Source organism: Drosophila miranda (assembly GCF_003369915.1).
Source record: "Drosophila miranda strain MSH22 chromosome Y unlocalized genomic scaffold, D.miranda_PacBio2.1 Contig_Y1_pilon, whole genome shotgun sequence".
NCBI lineage: Eukaryota > Metazoa > Arthropoda > Insecta > Diptera > Drosophilidae > Drosophila > Drosophila miranda.
Genome location: NW_022881603.1, coordinates 28,181,977 through 28,205,034, shown reverse-complemented (window position 1 = coordinate 28,205,034; position 23,058 = coordinate 28,181,977). Strand labels below are relative to the sequence as shown.

At 41.2% G+C, this 23,058-nt stretch overlaps 2 protein-coding genes, 3 long non-coding RNA genes and 2 pseudogenes across 6 annotated transcripts; 3 read left to right on the top strand and 4 right to left on the bottom strand.

Moving 5' to 3' along the window:
* Positions 1-61: 61 nt before the first annotated feature.
* On the top strand, positions 62-15,116 carry LOC117192069. Its single transcript, XR_004474184.1, has 2 exons — positions 62-179; positions 14,891-15,116. It is a non-coding gene; the product is annotated as an uncharacterized LOC117192069 (long non-coding RNA).
* LOC117192064 lies at positions 12,696-13,414 on the top strand (annotated as a pseudogene).
* Positions 13,342-13,824, bottom strand: LOC117192065 (annotated as a pseudogene).
* LOC117192071 lies at positions 14,952-15,400 on the bottom strand. 2 transcript variants are annotated; one of them, XR_004474186.1, is made up of 2 exons: positions 15,360-15,400; positions 14,952-15,285 (listed from the first exon to the last, which is right to left on the bottom strand). It is a non-coding gene; the product is annotated as an uncharacterized LOC117192071 (long non-coding RNA). The 2 variants fall into 2 exon arrangements; XR_004474187.1 differs by having other exon boundaries at positions 14,952-15,274.
* A 2,617-nt stretch (positions 15,401-18,017) lies between these two features.
* On the top strand, positions 18,018-19,355 carry LOC117192062 (mRNA export factor-like). Its single transcript, XM_033396776.1, has 2 exons — positions 18,018-18,593; positions 18,654-19,355. Exons 1-2 carry the CDS (start codon positions 18,183-18,185, stop codon positions 19,284-19,286), a joined length of 1,044 nt encoding a protein of 347 aa, XP_033252667.1. The 5' UTR covers positions 18,018-18,182; the 3' UTR covers positions 19,287-19,355.
* Positions 19,283-19,752, bottom strand: LOC117192068 (NADH dehydrogenase [ubiquinone] 1 beta subcomplex subunit 3-like; the record flags this gene model as incomplete). The annotated part of the gene is made up of 2 exons (XM_033396779.1): positions 19,283-19,565; positions 19,631-19,752. Coding segments are annotated over 2 exons (312 nt in total), but the record flags the coding sequence as incomplete, so codon positions are not given.
* A 1,156-nt stretch (positions 19,753-20,908) lies between these two features.
* On the bottom strand, positions 20,909-21,357 carry LOC117192070. The gene is made up of 2 exons (XR_004474185.1): positions 21,317-21,357; positions 20,909-21,242 (listed from the first exon to the last, which is right to left on the bottom strand). It is a non-coding gene; the product is annotated as an uncharacterized LOC117192070 (long non-coding RNA).
* Positions 21,358-23,058: the final 1,701 nt, after the last annotated feature.

The window sequence follows — 23,058 nt, the reverse complement described above, 5'->3', positions numbered from 1 at the left end:
CCGCATGCCCCTTAATAAACATTTCATCTACTTTTGAAGCGTTTTTTATGGTTTTTTTTTTCATTTTTGTAGTGTGTTGCGTTCTTTGCTGGCAAATGCTTTGAAAAATCAAGGGGGACCAAATCTGTTCCAATCTCTGCTCTGCTCTTAAGGTTATGCTTGGTTAAAGGTTAAAAGAGGTTGTTATGATCCGCCTCTTTGCCACCCTGGCCTATCGTTCCCAGCCAGCTCACGGGGAAGTCAGGGGTGTTTCCGACCCCTGGTTTCTTTTGAATCACATTTCGAATTTCTAAAGATTAGTTGATTTTGTTTCATAATTTAACACATGTTGCTACAACAATTTAGTTATTGTAAGATATGAATATTAGTTTATAATATTTGAATATTAGTTGAAGATTTACTTATCGATAGTATTATAAGAAATACCAATGTACTCGATATATCGATACTTGTCCTCGACAAGTATCGATATGCCAACACACATTCATTCGAATACGACGATCAAGAAAGAAGAACATATAATAAAACCGTGCTATTAAAAGTTTACATATCAGGTGTGGGGTTTGCCCAAAAAAAAACTCTGTGATGAACTATGCAGACATAAGAGCGAAAACCAAAAGTGAACTTAGCGACATATTGCGTAGGCAAAACGTATATTTTGATCAAGATGCCAACATACACCAATTACGTACAGCAGTAAAAAAAACGAGGGGGAACGTTGTGAGTTGCTGCGGACACCGCAACTCTACAGTTATACCCGATACTAAGTCAGTATGGCTCTCCTCCGGCAGACGCCGCTAATATTAAACGACACGACAAGGAGTGCGTGCGAGAGAGACAGAAAATCAGTCTGAGCGTGACGTCGGGTGCTGCGTAGCCAGTGCAAATTGATTTGTTCCTTTTGGCTATAAAAATGATCTGATCTGATCCAGATTCAGCAATCTGATAGATATGATCATTATCTATGATTCTGCGTTTTTAGTTTTCTCGTATACTCAATATTGTGGATGCAACAGATTTTCGTCCTTTGTGGGGGCGGAAGGGGGTGGGGCGAAATTTTGAAACAAACTCGTCTCGGTCCGATATATTAGGAGTGTGAATACAAAATTTGGTTACTCTAGCCTTAATAGTCTCTGAGATTTGTGAATATCCCCAGATTTTCATCCTTTGCGGGGGCGGAAGGGGGTGTGGCGAAATTTTGAAACAAACTCGTCTCGGTCCGATATATTAGGAGTGTGGATACCAAATTTGGTTGCTCTAGCTTTTGTAGTCTCTGAGATCTAGGCGCTAATGTTTTACTCTAAGCAAAGCCGCCTATGCTACGTGTGTGTTAGAGAGAAACAGGGCGAGTAAAAATGAAATTGTTTTCTTGATGCTGGCTATAATAATTATACGATCTGAATCAGATTTTGCACTCTAGAAGATATAGTCATCTTCTACGATTCTGCGTTTTTAGTTTTCTCGTATCTTTAAAATTGTGGATGCCACAGATTTTCGCCCTTTGTGGGGGCGGAAGTGGGCGGGGCAAAGTTTTGAAATATTCTTGTAGCAGTGACATATCACAGAAGTCTGGATCCACAACATCGTTGCTCTCGCTATTATACTCTTTGAGCACTAGGCGCTGAAGGGGACGGACAGACGGACAGACAGACATGGCTCAATCGACTCGGCTATTGATGCTGATCAAGAATATATATACTTTATGGGGTCGGAAACGATTCCTTTTGGACGTTACACACATCCACTTTTACGACAAATCTAATATACCCCAATACTCATTTTGAGTATCGGGTATAATCATGGAAGACACGCATGAGCTAGGAAATACGGCGCCAAGCGCAGACGAGACTATGCAGGCAGACATTTTTGCAGTCCCGGTTGAGCGCGAGATAGATAGAGACAACCGTAGTGCACAACACGCAGTAAAAGCGGCGCCAGAAGAATATGGTTAAAATGTGCAGAAGGCTCGAGAAGCATTCATGCCGCGACAAGACAACGCTTGTTCGAAATTGACCATGCGATCAGATGAATACGAAGAAGAATCGCGCCGTTTGCAGCAGTTGGAACAATTGTACGTTTCTCGCAAGCGCTTAGCTGATCTCAAATTAAGCATATTGAAAACGGAGAAAGAGCCTATGGAGTTGGAAACGCCGAGAGATTGCATCGACTTGACACACATTGAGGCGTTGATGCGTCCATTTTCTGGAGATGACGACCAGGCTGTAACCAGTTGGATAAGTAACTTTGAGGACATTATGAATTTCCATGGTGTATCCGAGTCAAAATGCTGGATATTAGCGAAGCGGCTGCTAGGCGGATCGGCGAAGGCGTACATCGACCATGTGGCGCCTTTGACTTGGCAATTGATGCGAGCAGAATTGCTCAACGTCTTTGAGCAGAAAGTGACAGCGTGGGACATTGGAAAGCGACTGGAGGCACGGAAAATTGCAAATAATGAAAGCGCATTGCAATATTTCGTCGCAATGTGCAGCATAGCGTCGCAAGCAGACATGTCCACGAGCGATGTGGTCAAATTCATCGTAGAGGGACTGCAGGACAAGACGGGCATGGCAGCATCCATGCTATATTGCAGCACACTCAACGAGTTGCGTGATAAGATGGTCACCTATGATAAGGTCAGAAGAGCTCCTGGCGTCGTAGCAATTCGTAGCGAAGGTATGACAAAGGGAAAACTAAATGTGAGTATGGCAGTTGGGCAGCAGCAAGGTGGTGGCGCAATGCGTTGCTACAACTGTCGGCAATTTGGGCACGTTATGAAGGAATGCAGTCAGCCAAAGAGACCGGATGGGGCATGTTTTAACTGTTGGAGTACCAGCCACCTATATTCGCAGTGCCCAAAACGAAAGATGGCCACTAGGGTAGCTGCAGTTCAAGATGAGGAGCGACCAGGAAAAAAAAACAACGACGATTTAGCGGCTGTCCAGTTAATCACTTTATGACTTCCGTTTGGTGAACAAAGAGGCGTCAGTATTTTTAGTCTATTTGATACAGGTAGCCCTGTAAGTTTTATTCATAAGTCTTTGATACCGAAGTCGGCTATAGTTGAAGCCTATAATGAAGTTAGGAAATACTATGGACTAGGAGGACAACCAATTCCCATATGGGGAAAATTTAAGTGCCATATTGAATTTTGCACAAAGAAATATATCGTTTTATTAAACATCGTAGATGATAACATGCTGCCTTTGCCGGTATTGTTGGGACGCGATGCCCTTAAAATTATTGAAGTAAAATTAGTTCATAAGAAAAATATCAATGCGAAGCAACACACACCATTAAGTTCGTTAAAGCAAAAAGCTATTAGTTTAACCTGCGCGTCTTTATTCACCGAACGTAAAAATAATATTAACATAAGACTATATGATAAGTTAGATGGTAATCAATCAGAAAGAAGCGAGCTAATCAAACGTTCTAATCCATTTAAAAATCAGACACAAGAAAACTCAAGGAATGACAAAATGGCCATCGAGAATATGAATCAAGGCGACGAGTTCAGTAACTTTTGTGCGGCGGTAGAGATTGATGAAGAGGAACATATTAACGTAGGTTTCGAATTTGGCCCCACTCTTGCAGAAAAGTGTAGGGAAGTTATTAAGACATACTATTTACACAAAGAATTTGACTTTAAAGCACCACCAAAGTATCAGATGCAGATTCGTGTAACAGAAACAACACCATTTCATTGTACTCCGCGTCGTTTATCCTACCATGAGAGAGAGAAAGTAGCTGAAATAGTAGATGATCTGTTAGAAAAGAAAGTAATCCGTCATAGTGAGTCTCCTTATGCTTCCCCGTTGGTACTAGTAAAAACCAGCCCGTAGCCGTAACATTATAGTTGCTGCGGAGACCGCAACTCTACAGTTATACCCGATACTAAGTCAGTATGGCTCTCCTCCGGCAGACGCCGCTAATATTGAACGACACGACAAAGAGTGCGTGCGAGAGAGACAGAAAATCAGTCTGTGCGTGACGTCGGGAGCTCAACAAGAGCTTGCTGCGTAGCCAGTGCAAATTGATTTGTTCCTTTTGGCTATAAAAATGATCTGATCTGATCCAGATTCAGCAAACTGATAGATATGATCATTATCTATGATTCTGTGTTTTTAGTTTTCTCGTATCCTCAATATTGTGGATGCAACAGATTTTCGTCCTTTGTGGGGGCGGAAGGGGGTGGGACTAAATTTTGAGATATACGTTTTATAGTGAGATAATTATACGATCTGGTTCAGATTTTGCACTCTAGAAGATAAAGTCATCTTCTACGATTCTGCGTTTTTAGTTTTCTCGTCGAAATTGTGGATGCCACAGATTTTCGCCTTTGTGGGGGTGGAAGTGGGCGGGGCAAAGTTTTGAAATATTCTTGTAGCAGTGACATATCACAGAAGTCTGGATTCAAAACATCGTTGCTCTCGCTCTTATAGTCTTTGAGCACTAGGCGCTGAAGGGGACGGACAGACGGACAGACGGACGGACGGACAGACGGACAGACAGACATGGCTCAATCGACTCGGCTATTGATGCTGATCAAGAATATATATACTTTATGGGGTCGGAAACGATTCCTTCTGGACGTTACACACATCCACTTTTACCACAAATCTAATATACCCCAGTACTCATTTTGAGTATCGGGTATAAAAAATCAGGAGAACTTCGAATGTGTGTCGATCACCGTGGTCTGAACAAACGAATTGTTAAAGATAATTTCCCATTGCCCCTTATTGAGGACTGTCTTGAGTTTTTAGAAAACAAGTGCTGTTTTTCCATTATAGATTTGAAAAGTGGGTATCATCAAATAGGCGTAGAAGAAAAATCAGTTCCGTATACATCGTTTGTGACACCGCAAGGACAGTATGAGTACTTGAGAATGCCCTTTGGGTTAAAAAATGGATCCGCTATTTTTCAGAGATTTATTTCGGAGCTCTTGAGAGACTTTATTAGGAACAAAAGCATTGTAGTGTACATGGATGATATATTAGTAGCGACTAAAACAGTTGAAGAACACATGGATATATTAAAAAGACTATGCATTCGGTTTAGCGAGCAAAATTTAGAGATAAATCTAAAAAAGTGTAGGTTTGTCAATCGAAACATCGATTTCCTGGGGTATAAAGTTAATCAAAACGGAATAGTTCCTAGGATTCCCATATTGAGGCCTTGAAAAAATACCCAGTCCCTCAAAATGTAAAAGCACTGCACTCATGCTTGGGATTCTTTTCATATTTTCGACGTTTCATGTTGTCATTTGCGACGACAGCTAAGCCCTTGGTGCAGTTGTTAAAAGAAGGTGGTCCTTTTCCCATGAATAGAGAACAGGTGAAGACGTCTGAAACTCTTAAGAATGCGTTGGCAAATCCTCCGGTATTAGCCATTTTTAGCCCAAATAGAGAAACGGAATTACATACAGACGAAAGTTCATACGGTTATGGCGCAATACTGATGCAAAGACAAGATGATGGGAAGATGCACCCTGTGTCCTATTATTCCGGCAAAACAACAGAAAGAGAATCACGTTATCATAGTTTCGAACTAGAGACATTGGCTATAATTTATGCATTGAGGCGTTTTAGAGCATATTTGGAGAATAGGTCCTTCAAAATAATCACGGATTGTAATTCGTTAGTACAGACGTTAACCAGAAAGTCAATTAGTCCTAAGATAGCACGGTGGTCCCTAGAGTTAGAGAACTATGATTACTCCATTATGCACAGACCTGGAGCCAGTATGGCGCACGTTGATGCGCTGAGCAGACAAGATCAAGTGACGAATATGTTAGAGGATGGTTATAGAGTCAAATACGGTTTAGAAAAGTCTAATTTAGAAAAAGATGAGAGTAGAAAGCAATATACAAGGAATAGTGTAAGTAGAGACAACCCTGGTAGTGAGCATAGAGGTACCGTAGAGAACCCTGTGATTAAGTGTAGAGAATTAAATATCAGTAGAGAGCGTAGTAGTACCGTACAGAACCCTGCGATTGAGTGTGGAGAATCAAGTGCAGTAGGAAGTAGATTGGGAAATAGGTGGAAGTCTGATGATAGAGAGAACCTTGGTAGTGATTGTAGAGATAACATAGAGAATAGTGAATATAGGGAAGAGGATGGATCGAAGATTGAAATTAGAGATTTGAGCCAATGTAGAAGAAGCGTTAACGATGTGGTGGGGGAGTAAAGTACATTAGTAATAGGAATTCAGATAAAGAGAAAAAATGTGTTGAGGATACAGTAGAGAGGGACAAGTTAGAGTTTCAGGAGGAAAGATTACTAAAATCATTGATAGTTGGGGTAGTAGGTGCAACGCCAGAAGATGTTGATTTGGTATTGCAAACAGAACAGATGCGAGACAAGGAAGTAGTTAGGATTCGAAAAATGCTAGAGGATGGAATTGAAGTAGATTTTGAAATGATAGATGGTATTGTTTACAAGAGGAGTTGTGAAAACAAACTATGTTTCTATGTACCAATGTGTATGGAAGAGCAGTTGATAAGGCGGTCACACGAAAAACTAGGACATCTGGCCGCAGAGAAGTGCGTGAGTGACCTTTTGAGGACCTACTGGTTTCCGTCAATGAGAAGTAAAGTGGCAAGGTACATCAGAAACTGTCTACCGTGTATACTACACTCGATGCCTAAAACAATCCATAACAGAACGCTCCATAGTATCCCAAAGTCGTGTGTTCCTTTTCATACCCTACATGTTGATCATTTGGGTCCGTTGCCGAGTATTAGATCTAAGCGAAAACACCTCCTTGTGGTAATAGATGCATTCACTAAGTTTGTCAAATTGTTCCCGGTTAATAGTACCAGCACGCGGGAAGCGAAGGATGCCTTAAGTAAATATTTTGATTTCTATAGTCGCCCTACTAGGATAATATCAGATCGTGGGACCTGTTTCACCTCGTTAGAGTTCTCTAGTTTTCTGCAGGAGATAGGGATAGAGCACATTAAGGTAGCTACAGGTGCACCGCAGGCGAATGGCCAAGTGGAGCGGGTGAATCGTGTTCTTACTCCTATGTTAGGAAAACTGTCAGAGCCCCTTGAGCAAGCCGATTGGTACAGGTTGATGAGCAAGGTAGAGCACGCCATTAATAACTCCGTTAACAGCAGTACGAAAAAGACACCTAGCACATTGTTAATTGGAATACCCCAGAAAGGACCCGTTGTAGATGAATTAACCGAATACCTAGAGGAGAAGTTAGCGTCAGAACTTAGAGAGTTGGAAACTATAAGAGAAATAGCAAGTGAGAACATACGGTTGTCGCAGAAAAGAAATGAGAAGATGTATGCCCATAAAAATAAAGCCCCATTAAAGTATGAACCTGGTGACTATGTAGCAGTCCGGTATGTGGACACAACACCGGGGATCAATAAGAAGTTCGCACCAAAGTATCGAGGACCGTACAGGATCAATAGAGTATTGGATAATGATCGGTATGAGGTTGTCGACATTGAGGACTGTCAGTTGACGCAAATGCCATTCCGAAGTATACTAGAACCAGCAAGGCTTAAACCCTGGGTAGAGAGTAAGGATAAAACCATGGTCTCATGTTGTTAATCGATGAAATAGTATGTTAAGTAAGACAATACCGAATTAGAAATGTTTAACCAACTGTATGCCTTAGTGTGTAGATCGTGGGCGATCTGTAGTCAGGTTGCCCGAATGTAAGATATGAATATTAGTTTATAAGATTTGAATATTAGTTTAAGATTTACTCATCGATAGTATTATAAGAAATACCAATGTACTCGATATATCGATACTTGTCCTCGACAAGTATCGATATGCCAACACACATTCATTCGAATACGACGATCAAAAAAGAAGAACATATAATAAAACCGTGCTATTAAAAGTTTACAGTATTTTGAAATTAAATTGTACTTTTAACTTGTGTTCCTTTCTCCGCTCTAGTTTCCACTCCCTGTTTTTTTTTCACTTCTTTTCACCGAACTCTGTCTACATCCTGTCCTCTGCCAGTATCTCGTTGAGCAGTCTATTGAGGCTGTCCAGGCCGGTGAGAAAGCCGCCGTCGGGTCCATGGTGAACGGGGGCCACGGGCGGAGTGGGGAGCATGCTGCCATTGCGTGGCACAAACGCTGTGTGAGCAAAGTCAATGAGGCGAACGTCCACAAAGCACTGCGAGTCGTCTGTAAATAAACTAAAATATGAATATAAAACGAGGGGGAACGTTGTGAGTTGCTGCGGACACCGCAACTCTACAGTTATACCCGATACTAAGTCAGTATGGCTCTCCTCCGGCAGACGCCGCTAATATTGAACGACACGACAAAGAGTGCGTGCGAGAGAGACAGAAAATCAGTCTGAGCGTGACGTCGGAGGCTGTGTAGCCAGTGCAAATTGATTTGTTCCTTTTGGCTATAAAAATGATCTGATCTGATCCAGATTCAGCAATTTGATAGATATGATCATTTTCTATGATTCTGCGTTTTTAGTTTTCTCGTATCCTCAATATTGTGGATGCAACAGATTTTCGTCCTTTGTGGGGGCGGAAGGGGGTGGGGCGAAATTTTGAAACAAACTCGTCTCGGTCCGATATATTAGGAGTGTGGATACCAAATTTGGTTACTCTAGCCTTAATAGTCTCTGAGATTTGTGAATATCCCCAGATTTTCATCCTTTGCGGGGGCGGAAGGGGGTGTGGCGAAATTTTGAAACAAACTCGTCTCGGTCCGATATATTAGGAGTGTGGATACCAAATTTGGTTGCTCTAGCTTTTATAGTCTCTGAGATCTAGGCGCTAATGTTTTACTCTAAGCAAAGCCGGCTATGCTACGTGTGTGTTAGAGAGAGACAGGGCGAGAAAAAATGAAATTGTTTTCTTGATGCTGGCTATAATAATAATACGATCTTATTCAAATTCTGCAGTCTAAAAGATATGGTCTTTTTTGGTTTTCTCGTATCTTTAAAATTGTGGATGCCACAGATTTTCGTCCTTTGTGGGGGCGGAAGTGGGCGGGGCGAAGTTTTGAAATATTTTTGTAGCAGTGACATATCACAGAAGTCTGGATCCAAAACATCGTTGCTCTAGCTCTTATAGTCTTTGAGCACTAGGCGCTAATAGGGACGGACAGACGGACAGACGAACGGACGGACAGACGGACAGACAGACATGGCTCAATCGACTCGGCTATTGATGCTGATCAAGAATATATATACTTTATGGGGTCGGAAACGATTCCTTCTGGACGTTACACACATCCACTTTTACCACAAATCTAATATAGCCCAATACTCATTTTGAGTATCGGGTATAACGAGGGGGAACGTTGTGAGTTGCTGCGGACACCGCAACTCTACAGTTATACCCGATACTAAGTCAGTATGGCTCTCCTCCGGCAGACGCCGCTAATATTAAACGACACGACAAAGAGTGCGTGCGAGAGAGACAGAAAATCAGTCTGAGCGTGACGTCGGGCGCTGCGTAGCCAGTGCAAATTGATTTGTTCCTTTTGGCTATAAAAATGATCTGATCTGATCCAGATTCAGCAATCTGATAGATATGGTCCTTATCTATGATTCTGCGTTTTTAGTTTTCTCGAATCTGCAATATTGTGGATGCAACAGATTTTCGTCCTTTGTGGGGGCGGAAGAGGGTGGAGCGAAATTTTGAGATATACGTTTTATAGTGACATCTTAAAGGAGTGTGTGGATCAAATTTGGTTACTCTAGCCTTAATAGTCTCTGAGATTTGTGGATGCCTCAGATTTTCGTCCTTTGCGGGGGCGGAATGGGGTGTGGCGAAATTTTGACACAAAATGGTCAAAGTCCGATATCACAGGAGTGTGGAATTTGGTTGCTCTGGCTCTTATAGGTTCTGAGATCCTTGAACTCATATTTTGCAATTGGCAAAACCGACCATGAAACCTGTGTGTTAGAGAGAGACAGAGCGAGAAAGAATGAAATTGTTTTCTTGATTCTGGCTATAATAATTATACGATCTGGTTGAAATTTTGCACTCTAGAAGATATAGTCATCTTCTACGATTCTGCGTTTTTAGTTTTCTCGTATCGTCGAAATTGTGGATGCCACAGATTTTCGCTCTTTGTGGGGGCGGAAGTGGGCGGGGCAAAGTTTTGAAATATTCTTGTAGCAGTGACATATCACAGAAGTCTGGATCCAAAACATCGTTGCTCTCGCTCTTATAGTCTTTGAGCACTAGGCGCTGAAGGGGACGGACAGACAGACGGACGGACAGACGGACGGACGGACAGACGGACAGACGGACAGACAGACAGACGCTTCTTTCTGATTGATTACCATCTAACTTATCATGTAGTCTTATGTTAATATTATTTTTACGTTCGGTGAATAAAGACGCGCAGGTTAAACTAATAGCTTTTTGCTTTAACGAGCTTAATGGTGTGTGTTGCTTCGCATTGATATTTTTCTTATGAACTAATTTTACTTCAATAACTTTAAGGGCATCGCGTCCCAACAATACCGGCAAAGGCAGCATGTTATCATCTACGATGTTTAATAAAACGATATATTTCTTTGTGCAAAATTCAATATGGCACTTAAATTTACCCCATATGGGAATTGGTTGTCCTCCTAGTCCATAGTATTTCCTAACTTCATTATAGGCTTCAACTATAGCCGACTTCGGTATCAAAGACTTATGAATAAAACTTACAGGGCTACCTGTATCAAATAGACTAAAAATACTGACGCCTCTTTGTTCACCAAACGGAAGTCATAAAGTGATTAACTGGACAGCCGCTAAATCGTCGTTGTTTTTTTCTCCTGGTCGCTCCTCATCTTGAACTGCAGCTACCCTAGTGGCCATCTTTCGTTTCGGGCACTGCGAATATAGGTGGCTGGTACTCCAACAGTTAAAACATGCCCCATCCGGTCTCTTTGGCTGACTGCATTCCTTCATAACGTTCCCAAATTGCCAGTTGCCAATTGACAGTTGTAGCAACGCATTGCGCCACCACCTTGCTGCTGCCCAACTGCCATACTCACATTTAGTTTTCCCTTTGTCATACCTTCGCTACGAATTGCTACGACGCCAGGAGCTCTTCTGACCTTATCATAGGTGACCATCTTGTCACGCAACTCGTTGAGTGTGCTGCAATATAGCATGGATGCTGCCATGCCCGTCTTGTCCTGCAGTCCTTCTACGATGAATTTGACCACATCGCTCGTGGCCATGTCTGCTTGCGACGCTATGCTGCACATTGCGACGAAATATTGCAATGCGCTTTCATTATTTGCAATTTTCCGTGCCTCCAGTCGCTTTCCAATGTCCCACGCTGTCACTTTCTGCTCAAAGACGTTGAGCAATTCTGCTCGCATCAATTGCCAAGTCAAAGGCGCCACATGGTCGATGTACGCCTTCGCCGATCCGCATAGCAGCCGCTTCGCTAATATCCAGCATTTGGACTCGGATACACCATGGAAATTCATAATGTCCTCAAAGTTACTTATCCAACTGGTTACAGCCTGGTCGTCATCTCCAGAAAATGGACGCATCAACGCCTCAATGTGTGTCAAGTCGATGCAATCTCTCGGCGTTTCCAACTCCATAGCCTCTTTCTCCGTTTTCAATATGCTTAATTTGAGATCAGCTAAGCGCTTGCAAAAAACGTACAATTGTTCCAACTGCTGCAAACGGCGCGATTCTTCTTCGTATTCATCTGATCGCATGGTCAATTTCGAACAAGCGTTGTCTTGTCGCGGCATGAATGCTTCTCGAGCCTTCTGCACATTTTAACCATATTCTTCTGGCGCCGCTTTTACTGCGTGTTATGCACTACGGTTGTCTCTATCTATCTCGCGCTCAACCGGGACTGCAAAAATGTCTTTTTTTTTTCATGTGGAAAATTTGTATTTTATTGTAAACAAGTTTACTGCTACCTTTCGTGGCAACTTAATCTAGTTTTACATTTAAGGGGAAAAACAATTGATCACAGGAGATACATACTAAAACTTAATGTTACATATATGGAGTAGGTACATACATTATTTAGAATATTTACAAAAAGTTAATGAGATGTTATAGGAGGGATCTAGTAGGGAGATCCAGTGGATGACTCCTTTTGAGTCTTCTTTTCCTTGGCGGGTTAATTAGACGTCTGGCTAGCGCATTAGGGTGACCACCAAGTTGTTGCAAGTACCTTGCTGCATGTAATTGTATAACATCGCCCACTTTGGGAACCTTTAGGTCCCTCTCGATGTCGCTGTTTCGTATGTACCATGGAGCATTGCATATTCGTCGTAGAATTTTTGACTGAGCAACTCTAATTTTATTTAAGTTGGTTTTTAAGCAAAAATGTCTGCCTGCATAGTCTCATCTGCGCTTGGCGCCGTATTTCCTAGCTCATGCGTGTCTTCCATGATTTTTTTTACTGCTGTACGTAATTGGTGTATGTTGGCATCTTGATCAAAATATACGTTTTGCCTACGCAATATGCCGCTAAGTTCACTTTTGGTTTTCGCTCTTATGTCTGCATTGGGCAAACCCCACACCTGATATGTAAACTTTTAATAGCACGGTTTTATTATATGTTCTTCTTTCTTGATCGTCGTATTCGAATGAATGTGTGTTGGCATATCGATACTTGTCGAGGACAAGTACATTGGTATTTCTTATAATACTATCGATGAGTAAATCTTAAACTAATATTCAAATCTTATAAACTAATATTCATATCTTACACTTTGTTAAATAGTTTTGGGATACCCGATCGCCCAACCCAATGATGGCAATTAACTTACCTGAACGCTGCTATTGTGCGGATGTGGAGTATCCCATGGCCGTTGTGGGCACTGCATCGCGGGGCCTAATCATATACTCGTTGCAGAACACTCCTATCGAGTACAAGCGGCAGGAGAGTCCATTGAAATATCAGCATCGCACCATATCGATTTTTAGGGATAAGAAAAAAGAGCCCACTGGATACGCTTTGGGCAGTATTGAGGGTCGCGTGGCCATCCAATACGTGAACCCGGCTAATCCCAAAGATAACTTCACGTTCAAGTGTCATCGCTCCACAAGCACCTCTGGCTTCCAGGACATTTACGCCGTAAACGACATAGCATTCCACCCGGTGCATGGCACTCTGGTCACAGTCGGCTCTGATGGCACATTCAGCTTCTGGGATAAGGACACCCGTACTAAGCTCAAGTCTAGCAATGCCATGGATCAGTCTATAACCAAGTGCGGATTTAATTCGAATGGCCAAATATTCGCTTACGCGGTTTGATACGATTGGTCAAAGGGCCATGAGTACTTCAATCCAGGAAAGAAGACACAAATTTTCTTGCGCTCGTGCTACGAGGAATTAAAGCCAAGGATCAATTGATTGGAGGCTTGTTTTAGTTTGGAGTTAATCGACAGTATGAACTGCGAATAAAATTAATTCAGAGCGTAACACATGTTTATTTAATTTCACTAATGGTGGCCTTTGTCGTCGTGACCGTGCCCATGGCCATGCCAATGCCCAAACCATACTCGACGGCGATGGTCGCAAGAAAGGCGCAAAAGCCAACGCCGAGACCGCGGAAGAGAAAGGCGTTCAGACGAGATCTGTGGGTGCCGAAGGCCTTCTTCTCGTAGCGCCAGGCTTCATTCCTAAAAGAATCCAAACAATTAATATCAAATAGGACAGCAAATACATCGCAATTGAATGCAATTACCTCAGCCATGGATCACTCAATCCCTGGCGACCCAGAGCTTCTTTCACTTCCACCAGCTGTGGCACGTTTTCCACCTTGTAGATCGATGGATGTGGCACCTTGTAGGGTTCTCCGTGATGTCCACCCATTGTTTGCTGTGCCTTTGCTGGAATTTAAACCAAATCAATTAGATTCTTCGTGTAATTTGCAAGTTTAACCTATCCCTGAACAATTACATAAGAATGTTTATGTTTTGAAAGTTCTTCGGCTTACTGGGCAAAATAAAATGAATAGGAATTAAGCACAATAGGCTCTAAATTCAACTTTAACTGTAATAGCACCCTTGTTTATGTGAATTTCGGAGAAAATATCAGAAAAATAAAATTAATAAAGTACACACAGTTGTCTAGAGATGATCAATGTGACGATAGGGTTTCCCAGCTGACTTATCGATATATCGCTTAAAGGGGCTAAAAAATTACAAAAAGATTGTGCTGAAGATAACGTCTATCGATATTTGAAAAAAGCGTTCGCTAGATTTAATTTTTCGAATATTTCTTTATTATTTAAACGTAAATCCGTAGAACATTTGTAATTTGTAAACGTGCTTAAGTGAAAATATACATGAATTATATTTCATTTAATTCTCTAGTTACCCAATAAGTAATAGTAATATTTGCAGGATTTATATATTAATAGCGATTCTTTTAATTAACTTATATATTGTGTTTGTGGTTATTTTAATAGATCACTTTACTTTAAAACACTGTCACTACCATTGGAAATCAGTTTAAAGCATACAATAGATACATTCTCGTATAACGAAATACTGTTCCTTACACTCTTGTTGGTTTGTCATTTTGCATTGTATTGTAAAAGCTAGTTACAAAAACGCATGATCCGCATGCCCCTTAATCACTCTTAAAATACAATACATATATAGGTGTATATTCATAAAGAATTCTCACAAACGGTTAAATCATATTCAGTTCCATCGAACACTTTTAAGCTTAATTCTGATCTGGAAATGCAGAAAGCACGAACATTCAATTAATCTATCAATCTATAAACATTTCATCTACTTTTGAAGCGTTTTTTATGGTTTTTTTTTTTTCATTTTTGTAGTGTGTTGCGTTCTTTGCTGGCAAATGCTTTGAAAAATCAAGGGGGACCAAATCTGTTCCAATCTCTGCTCTGCTCTTAAGGTTATGCTTGGTTAAAGGTTAAAAGAGGTTCCATTCATTTTGGGGGGCTATATCTGGTTAAATAGGTTTCTTTTGAATCACATTTCGAGTTTCATAATTTAACACATGTTGCTACAACAATTTAGGTATTTTGAAATTAAATTGTACTTTTAACTTGTGTTCCTTTCTCCGCTCTAGTTTCCACTCCCTGTTTCTTTTCACTTCTTTTCACCGAACTCTGTCTAGATCCTGTCCTCTGCCAGTATCTCGTTGAGCAGTCGATTAAGGCTGTCCAGGCCGGTGAGAAAGCCGCCGTCGGGTCCATGGTGAAGGGGGCCACGGGCGGAGTGGGTAGCATGCTGCCATTGCGTGGCACAAACGCTGTGTGAGCAAAGTCAATGAGGCGAACGTCCACAAAGCACTGCGAGTCGTCTGTAAATAAACTAAAATATGAATATAAAAAAAACGAGGGGGAACGTTGTGAGTTGTAGCAGACACCGCAACTCTACAGTTATACCCGATACTAAGTCAGTATGGCTCTCCTCCGGCAGACGCCGCTAATATTGAACGACACGACAAAGAGTGCGTGCGAGAGAGACAGAAAATCAGTCTGAGCGTGACGTCGGGCGCTGCGTAGCCAGTGCAAATTGATTTGTTCCTTTTGGCTATAAAAATGATCTGATCTGATCCAGATTCAGCAATCTGATAGATATGGTCCTTATCTATGATTCTGCGTTTTTAGTTTTCTCGAATCTGCAATATTGTGGATGCAACAGATTTTCGTCCTTTGTGGGGGCGGAAGAGGGTGGAGCGAAATTTTGAGATATACGTTTTATAGTGACATCTTAAAGGAGTGTGTGGATCAAATTTGGTTACTCTAGCCTTAATAGTCTCTGAGATTTGTGGATGCCTCAGATTTTCGTCCTTTGCGGGGGGGGAATGGGGTGTGGCGAAATTTTGACACAAAATGGTCAAAGTCCGATATCACAGGAGTGTGGAATTTGGTTGCTCTGGCTCTTATAGGTTCTGAGATCCTTGAACTCATATTTTGCAATTGGCAAAACCGACCATGAAACCTGTGTGTTAGAGAGAGACAGAGCGAGAAAGAATGAAATTGTTTTCTTGATTCTGGCTATAATAATTATACGATCTGGTTGAGATTGCACTCTAGAAGATATAGTCATCTTCTACGATTCTACGTTTTTAGTTTTCTCGTATCGTCGAAATTGTGGATGCCACAGATTTTCGCCCTTTGTGGGGGCGGAAGTGGGCGGGGCAAAGTTTTGTAATATTCTTGTAGCAGTGACATATCACAGAAGTCTGGATCCAAAACACCTTTCTCTCGCTCTTATAGTCTTTGAGCACTAGGCGCTAAAGGGGACGGACAGACGGACAGACAGACATGGCTCAATCGACTCGGCTATTGATGCTGATCAAGAATATATATACTTTATGGGGTCGGAAACGATTCCTTCTGGACGTTACACACATCCACTTTTACCACAAATCTAATATACCCCAATACTCATTTTGAGTATTTTGAGTTCTTCGGCGGGGGCATTGCTCTTACTCTGTTATACTCAGTTGTCTTATTCCCATTCATAACTTCTTAGAATTAATATCTTACTCACTGCGATGCGAGGTTTTGTGGTTTGTGGTTTTCAAGCAATCCCCCGCTCTTAATCTCAATGACCTATTTTCTTTGTCACTGGAAAAAGCACCCCGTGTAAAAAGGTATACGATTTTATCAATATACTGGTTAAATAAATAAATTTCGCTTTTACTGAAATTGCCCTTGCAAATTGAGTGCCGAATATCAATTCTGGGGGATTTTTTTTTACACAGGTGACAGCTGAATACAAAGCAACAAAATGTAGTACCCGAAAAACTGTATTTACATTTTTAATGTGTGGACAGGTATGCGGTACCTGCACTGAACTTTTTTTGTTATACTATATTTAAAGTCTACTAACAAATATGGGGTTCCCAACGTACCAGATCTACCCATCGGACCTAACTTCCGCACTGACAACATCATTTCATTCCGGGCTTATCTACTGGTACTAGGAGGTATAAACAGGATACGATGCCTCAGTATATAAAGATAAAGCGTTTATATCATTCGCTTTTAAGTGGGATTCTTTTTAGTGATTTAGAACTCTTTTTAGAATCGTCCAAGAACATCCCTAAAATATTTAACAGTGGTGCAGAATTAAACGTATTCTTCGAGTTTCGTTAAGATGATGCAGCCCTTCCTCTACTGAGGGATGATGCAATACAAAAGTAACTTAAACCACTTTCATATATGGCTTCATCATTCGATACAGTAATACTCGGCGATATAAACAAAAGCAGGTGAACAAGGGCAGCTTTAAAGCACGAGTCCTCAGTTGCACTTTTATAAAGAAACGATTTACACTCGATCTGGCTATATTTACCAGCCATATAGCTGGTGTGACGTGACTGTAAATAAAATAGGGTATTCGCAGCACGACCTGTGATTTGCCATAATTTCTAAATAAATCAAACCCCATTACATCATTAAATTGGGCAAAAACTGGCACCATTAAGTAGGTCCTTCACCATTTTGTCGAGATATACCGAACTGAACTTTTGGTTTTGCAAATAATTAAGGTACATGTCTATTTCTGTATGGCCGATCTGTCTGACATGTCTTTTCGTGATCGGGACAGTCCTGCCAATCGATTGGATCCGCTATGCGCGGAATGCCTGTGTCTTATTTTACTCAGAAGAGCATTCCTGATATTTATTTTCCAAGGAAAATGATTGGCACTCTATACAAGAGTGTTATCTGCAACAGGTTTTAGGTAGGAGTGAGAATGTTGGTATACCGTCTCATTGATGTTAACATTTTGCAAACTACTTTCATTTGAATTCACCAATTCACCAGAGGCAGGTTCCTCTACTGTATACTACTGTATCTAGATGATTTTATGACTGAAAACCATGATTTTTTTTCATGCCAATCAAAAAAATAAAACGCCGATAGGTTCCGCTTATCGCACAAAAATACCGATAAGTTTGTGCAGCTACCCTGTGCATCGATGAGTAGAAATAAAAGTCGGCACATCTTATCTCGCGACGTGAAACAGCACAAAAATATCGTAAACTATCTCCCAATTGATAATAGATGATACAAAAAATCCACACAATAATAATTTCGCCAGTCTAAAAAATATTACCCACATATATATTATCGATGTATTGATATATATTTAGCATCTCTAATCTGCTCTCATCTTTAAGCAATACACAATACAACATTCGCGACGACAACAACAAAAACTTAACAATTTTCCGACATTTAAAGAATAAAATCATGTTTGGGGCCACACAATCATCGAATCGCATGAACGATTTCGAGGTGGCATCGCCGCCCGACGACTCTGTTTCGGCATTGGAGTTCAGCCCAAGCACATTGCCTTCCAAAAACTTCCTGATTGCCGGCAGCTGGGACAGCAGCGTACGTTGTTGGGAGGTGGAACAGAATGGAGCAACAGTGCCAAAATCGATAAAATCAATGGGCGGACCAGTGCTCGATGTGTGCTGGTCTGACGATGGTACGAAAGTGTTTATGGCGTCCTGCGATAAGCAAGTAAAGCTCTGGGACTTGGGATCGGATCAAGTAATGCAAGTGGCGGCTCACGATGGGCCAGTAAAAACATGTCACATGGTAAAGGGGCCGAACTACAAGTGTCTGATGACAGGATCCTGGGATAAAACATTGAAGGTAAGCCTCTGCCATTCCCTCAGCTCCAATACAGTAAAACCTAATTCCTTTGTTAAATAGTTTTGGGATACCCGATCGCCCAACCCAATGATGGCAATTAACTTACCTGAACGCTGCTATTGTGCGGATGTGGAGTATCCCATGGCCGTTGTGGGCACTGCATCGCGGGGCCTAATCATATACTCGTTGCAGAACACTCCTAGCGAGTACAAGCGGCAGGAGAGTCCATTGAAATATCAGCATCGCACCATATCGATTTTTAGGGATAAGAAAAAAGAGCCCACTGGATACGCTTTGGGCAGTATTGAGGGTCGCGTGGCCATCCAATACGTGAATCCGGCTAATCCCAAAGATAACTTCACGTTCAAGTGTCATCGCTCCACAAGCACCTCTGGCTTCCAGGACATTTACGCCGTAAACGACATAGCATTCCATCCGGTGCATGGCACTCTGGTCACAGTCGGCTCTGATGGCACATTCAGCTTCTGGGATAAGGACGCCCGTACTAAGCTCAAGTCTAGCGATGCCATGGATCAGTCTATAACCAAGTGCGGATTTAATTCGAATGGCCAAATATTCGCTTACGCGGTTGGATACGATTGGTCAAAGGGCCATGAGTACTTCAATCCAGGAAAGAAGACACAAATTTTCTTGCGCTCGTGCTACGATGAATTAAAGCCAAGGATCAATTGATTGGAGGCTTGTTTTAGTTTGGAGTTAATCAACAGTATGAACTGCGAATAAAATTAATTCAGAGCGTAACACATGTTTATTTAATTTCACTAATGGTGGCCTTTGTCGTCGTGACCGTGCCCATGGCCGCCCTGGCCCTTGCCAGTGCCCAAACCGTACTCGACGGCGATGGTCGCAAGAAAGGCGCAAAAGCCAACGCCGAGACCGCGGAAGAGAAAGGCGTTCAGACGAGATCTGTGGGTGCCGAAGGCCTTCTTCTCGTAGCGCCAGGCTTCATTCCTAAAAGAATCCAAACAATTAATATCAAATAGGACAGTAAATACATCGCAATTGAATGCAATTACCTCAGCCATGGATCACTCAATCCCTGGCGACCCAGAGCTTCTTTCACTTCCACCAGCTGTGGCACGTTTTCCACCTTGTAGATCGATGGATGTGGCACCTTGTAGGGTTCTCCGTGAGGAAAACCAATTGTTTGCTGTGCCTTTGCTGGAATTTAAACCAAATCAATTAGATTCTTCGTGTAATTTGAAAGTTTAACCTATCCCTGAACAATTACATAAGAATGTTTATGTTTTGAAAGTTCTTCGGCTTACTGGGCAAAATAAAATGAATAGGAATTAAGCACAATAAGCTCCAAATTCAACTTTAACTGTAATAACCCCCTTGTTTATGTGAATTTCGGAGAAAATATCAGAAAAATAAAATTAATAAAGTACACACAGTTGTCTAGAGATGATCAATGGGACGATAGGGTTTCCCAGCTGACTTATCGATATATCGCTTAAAGGGGCTAAAAAATTACAAAAAGATTGTGCTGAAGATAACGTCTATCGATATTTGAAAAAAGCGTTCGCTAGATTTAATTTTTCGAATATTTCTTTATTATTTAAACGTAAATCCGTAGAACATTTGTAATTTGTAAACGTGCTTAAGTGAAAATATACATGAATTATATTTCATTTAATTCTCTAGTTACACAATAAGTAATAGTAATATTTGCAGGATTTATATATTAATAGCGATTCTTTTAATTAACTTATATATTGTGTTTGTGGTTATTTTAATAGATCACTTTACTTTAAAACACTGTCACTACCATTGGAAATTGGAAATCAGTTGAAAGCATACAATAGATACATTCTCGTATAACGAAATACTGTTCCTTACACTCTTGTTGGTTTGTCATTTTGCATTGTATTGTAAAAGCTAGTTACAAAAACGCATGATCCGCATGCCCCTTAATCACTCTTAAAATACAATACATATATAGGTGTATATTCATAAAGAATTCTCACAAACGGTTAAATCATATTCAGTTCCATCGAACACTTTTAAGCTTAATTCTGATCTGGAAATGCAGAAAGCACGAACATTCAATTAAACTATCAATCTATAAACATTTCATCTACTTTTGAAGCGTTTTTTATGGTTTTTTTTTTTCATTTTTGTAGTGTGTTGCGTTCTTTGCTGGCAAATGCTTTGAAAAATCAAGGGGGACCAAATCTGTTCCAATCTCTGCTCTGCTCTTAAGGTTATGCTTGGTTAAAGGTTAAAAGAGGTTCCATTCATTTTGGGGGGCTATATCTGGTTAAATAGGTTTCTTTTGAATCACATTTCGAGTTTCATAATTTAACACATGTTGCTACAACAATTTAGGTATTTTGAAATTAAATTGTACTTTTAACTTGTGTTCCTTTCTCCGCTCTAGTTTCCACTCCCTGTTTCTTTTCACTTCTTTTCACCGAACTCTGTCTAGATCCTGTCCTCTGCCAGTATCTCGTTGAGCAGTCGATTAAGGCTGTCCAGGCCGGTGAGAAAGCCGCCGTCGGGTCCATGGTGAAGGGGGCCACGGGCGGAGTGGGTAGCATGCTGCCATTGCGTGGCACAAACGCTGTGTGAGCAAAGTCAATGAGGCGAACGTCCACAAAGCACTGCGAGTCGTCTGTAAATAAACTAAAATATGAATATAAAAAAAACGAGGGGGAACGTTGTGAGTTGCAGCGGACACCGCAACTCTACAGTTATACCCGATACTAAGTCAGTATGGCTCTCCTCCGGCAGACGCCGCTAATATTGAACGACACGACAAAGAGTGCGTGCGAGAGAGACAGAAAATCAGTCTGAGCGTGACGTCGGGCGCTGCGTAGCCAGTGCATATTGATTTGTTCCTTTTGGCTATAAAAATGATCTGATCTGATCCAGATTCAGCAATCTGATAGATATGGTCATTATCTATGATTCTGCGTTTTTAGTTTTCTCGAATCTGCAATATTGTGGATGCAACAGATTTTCGTCCTTTGTGGGGGCGAAAGAGGGTGGAGCGAAATTTTGAGATATACGTTTTATAGTGACATCTTAAAGGAGTGTTTGGATCAAATTTGGTTACTCTAGCCTTAATAGTCTCTGAGATTTGTGTATGCCCCAGATTTTCGTCCATTGCGGGGGCGGAAGGGGGTGTGGCGAAATTTTGACACAAAATGGTCAAAGTCCGATATCACAGGAGTGTGGAATTTGGTTGCTCTGGCTCTTATAGGTTCTGAGATCCTTGAACTCATATTTTGCAATTGGCAAAACCGACCATGAAACCTGTGTGTTAGAGAGAGACAGAGCGAGAAAGAATGAAATTGTTTTCTTGATTCTGGCTATAATAATTATACGATCTGGTTGAGATTTTGCACTCTAGAAGATATAGTCATCTTCTACGATTCTGCGTTTTTAGTTTTCTCGTATCGTCGAAATTGTGGATGCCACAGATTTTCGCCATTTGTGTGGGCGGAAGTGGGCGGGGCAAAGTTTTGAAATATTCTTGTAGCAGTGACATATCACAGAAGTCTGGATCCAAAACATCGTTGCTCTCGCTCATATAGTCTTTGAGCACTAGGCGCTGAAGGGGACGGACAGACAGACATGGCTCAATCGACTCGGCTATTGATGCTGATCAAGAATATATATACTTTATGGGGTCGGAAACGATTCCTTCTGGACGTTACACACATCCACTTTTACCACAAATCTAATATACCCCAATACTCATTTTGAGTATTTTGAGTTCTTCGGCGGGGGCATTGCTCTTACTCTGTTATACTCAGTTGTCTTATTCCCATTCATAACTTCTTAGAATTAATATCTTACTCACTGCGATGCGAGGATTTGTGGTTTGTGGTTTTCAAGCAATCCCCCGCTCTTAATCTCAATGACCTATTTTCTTTGTCACTGGAAAAAGCACCCCGTGTAAAAAGGTATACGATTTTAACAATATACTGGTTAAATAAATAAATTTCGCTTTTACTGAAATTGCCCTTGCAAATTGAGTGCCGAATATCAATTCTGGGGGATTTTTTTTTACACAGGTGACAGCTGAATACAAAGCAACAAAATGTAGTACCCGAAAAACTGTATTTACATTTTTAATGTGTGGACAGGTATGCGGTATAATATGCACTGAACTTTTTTTGTTATACTATATTTAAAGTCTACTAACAAATATGGGGTTCCCAACGTACCAGATCTACCCATCGGACCTAACTTCCGCACTGACAACATCATTTCATTTCGGGCTTATCTACTGGTACTAGGCGGTATAAACAGGATACGATGCCTCAGTATATAAAGATAAAGCGTTTATATCATTCGCTTTTAAGTGGGATTCTTTTTAGTGATTTAGAACTCTTTTTAGAATCGTCCAAGAACATCCCTAAAATATTTAACAGTGGTGCAGAATTAAACGTATTCTTCGAGTTTCGTTAAGATGATGCAGCCCTTCCTCTAC

Bases quoted from the DNA above. Each gene is read 5' to 3' on its own strand.
- LOC117192062 (XM_033396776.1), top strand. From the start codon at position 18,183: ATGTTTGGGGCCACACAATCATCGAATCGCATGAACGATTTCGAGGTG. The intron at 18,594-18,653 runs GTAAGCCTCTGC...TTTGTTAAATAG, and splicing joins CCTGGGATAAAACATTGAAG to TTTTGGGATACCCGATCGCC.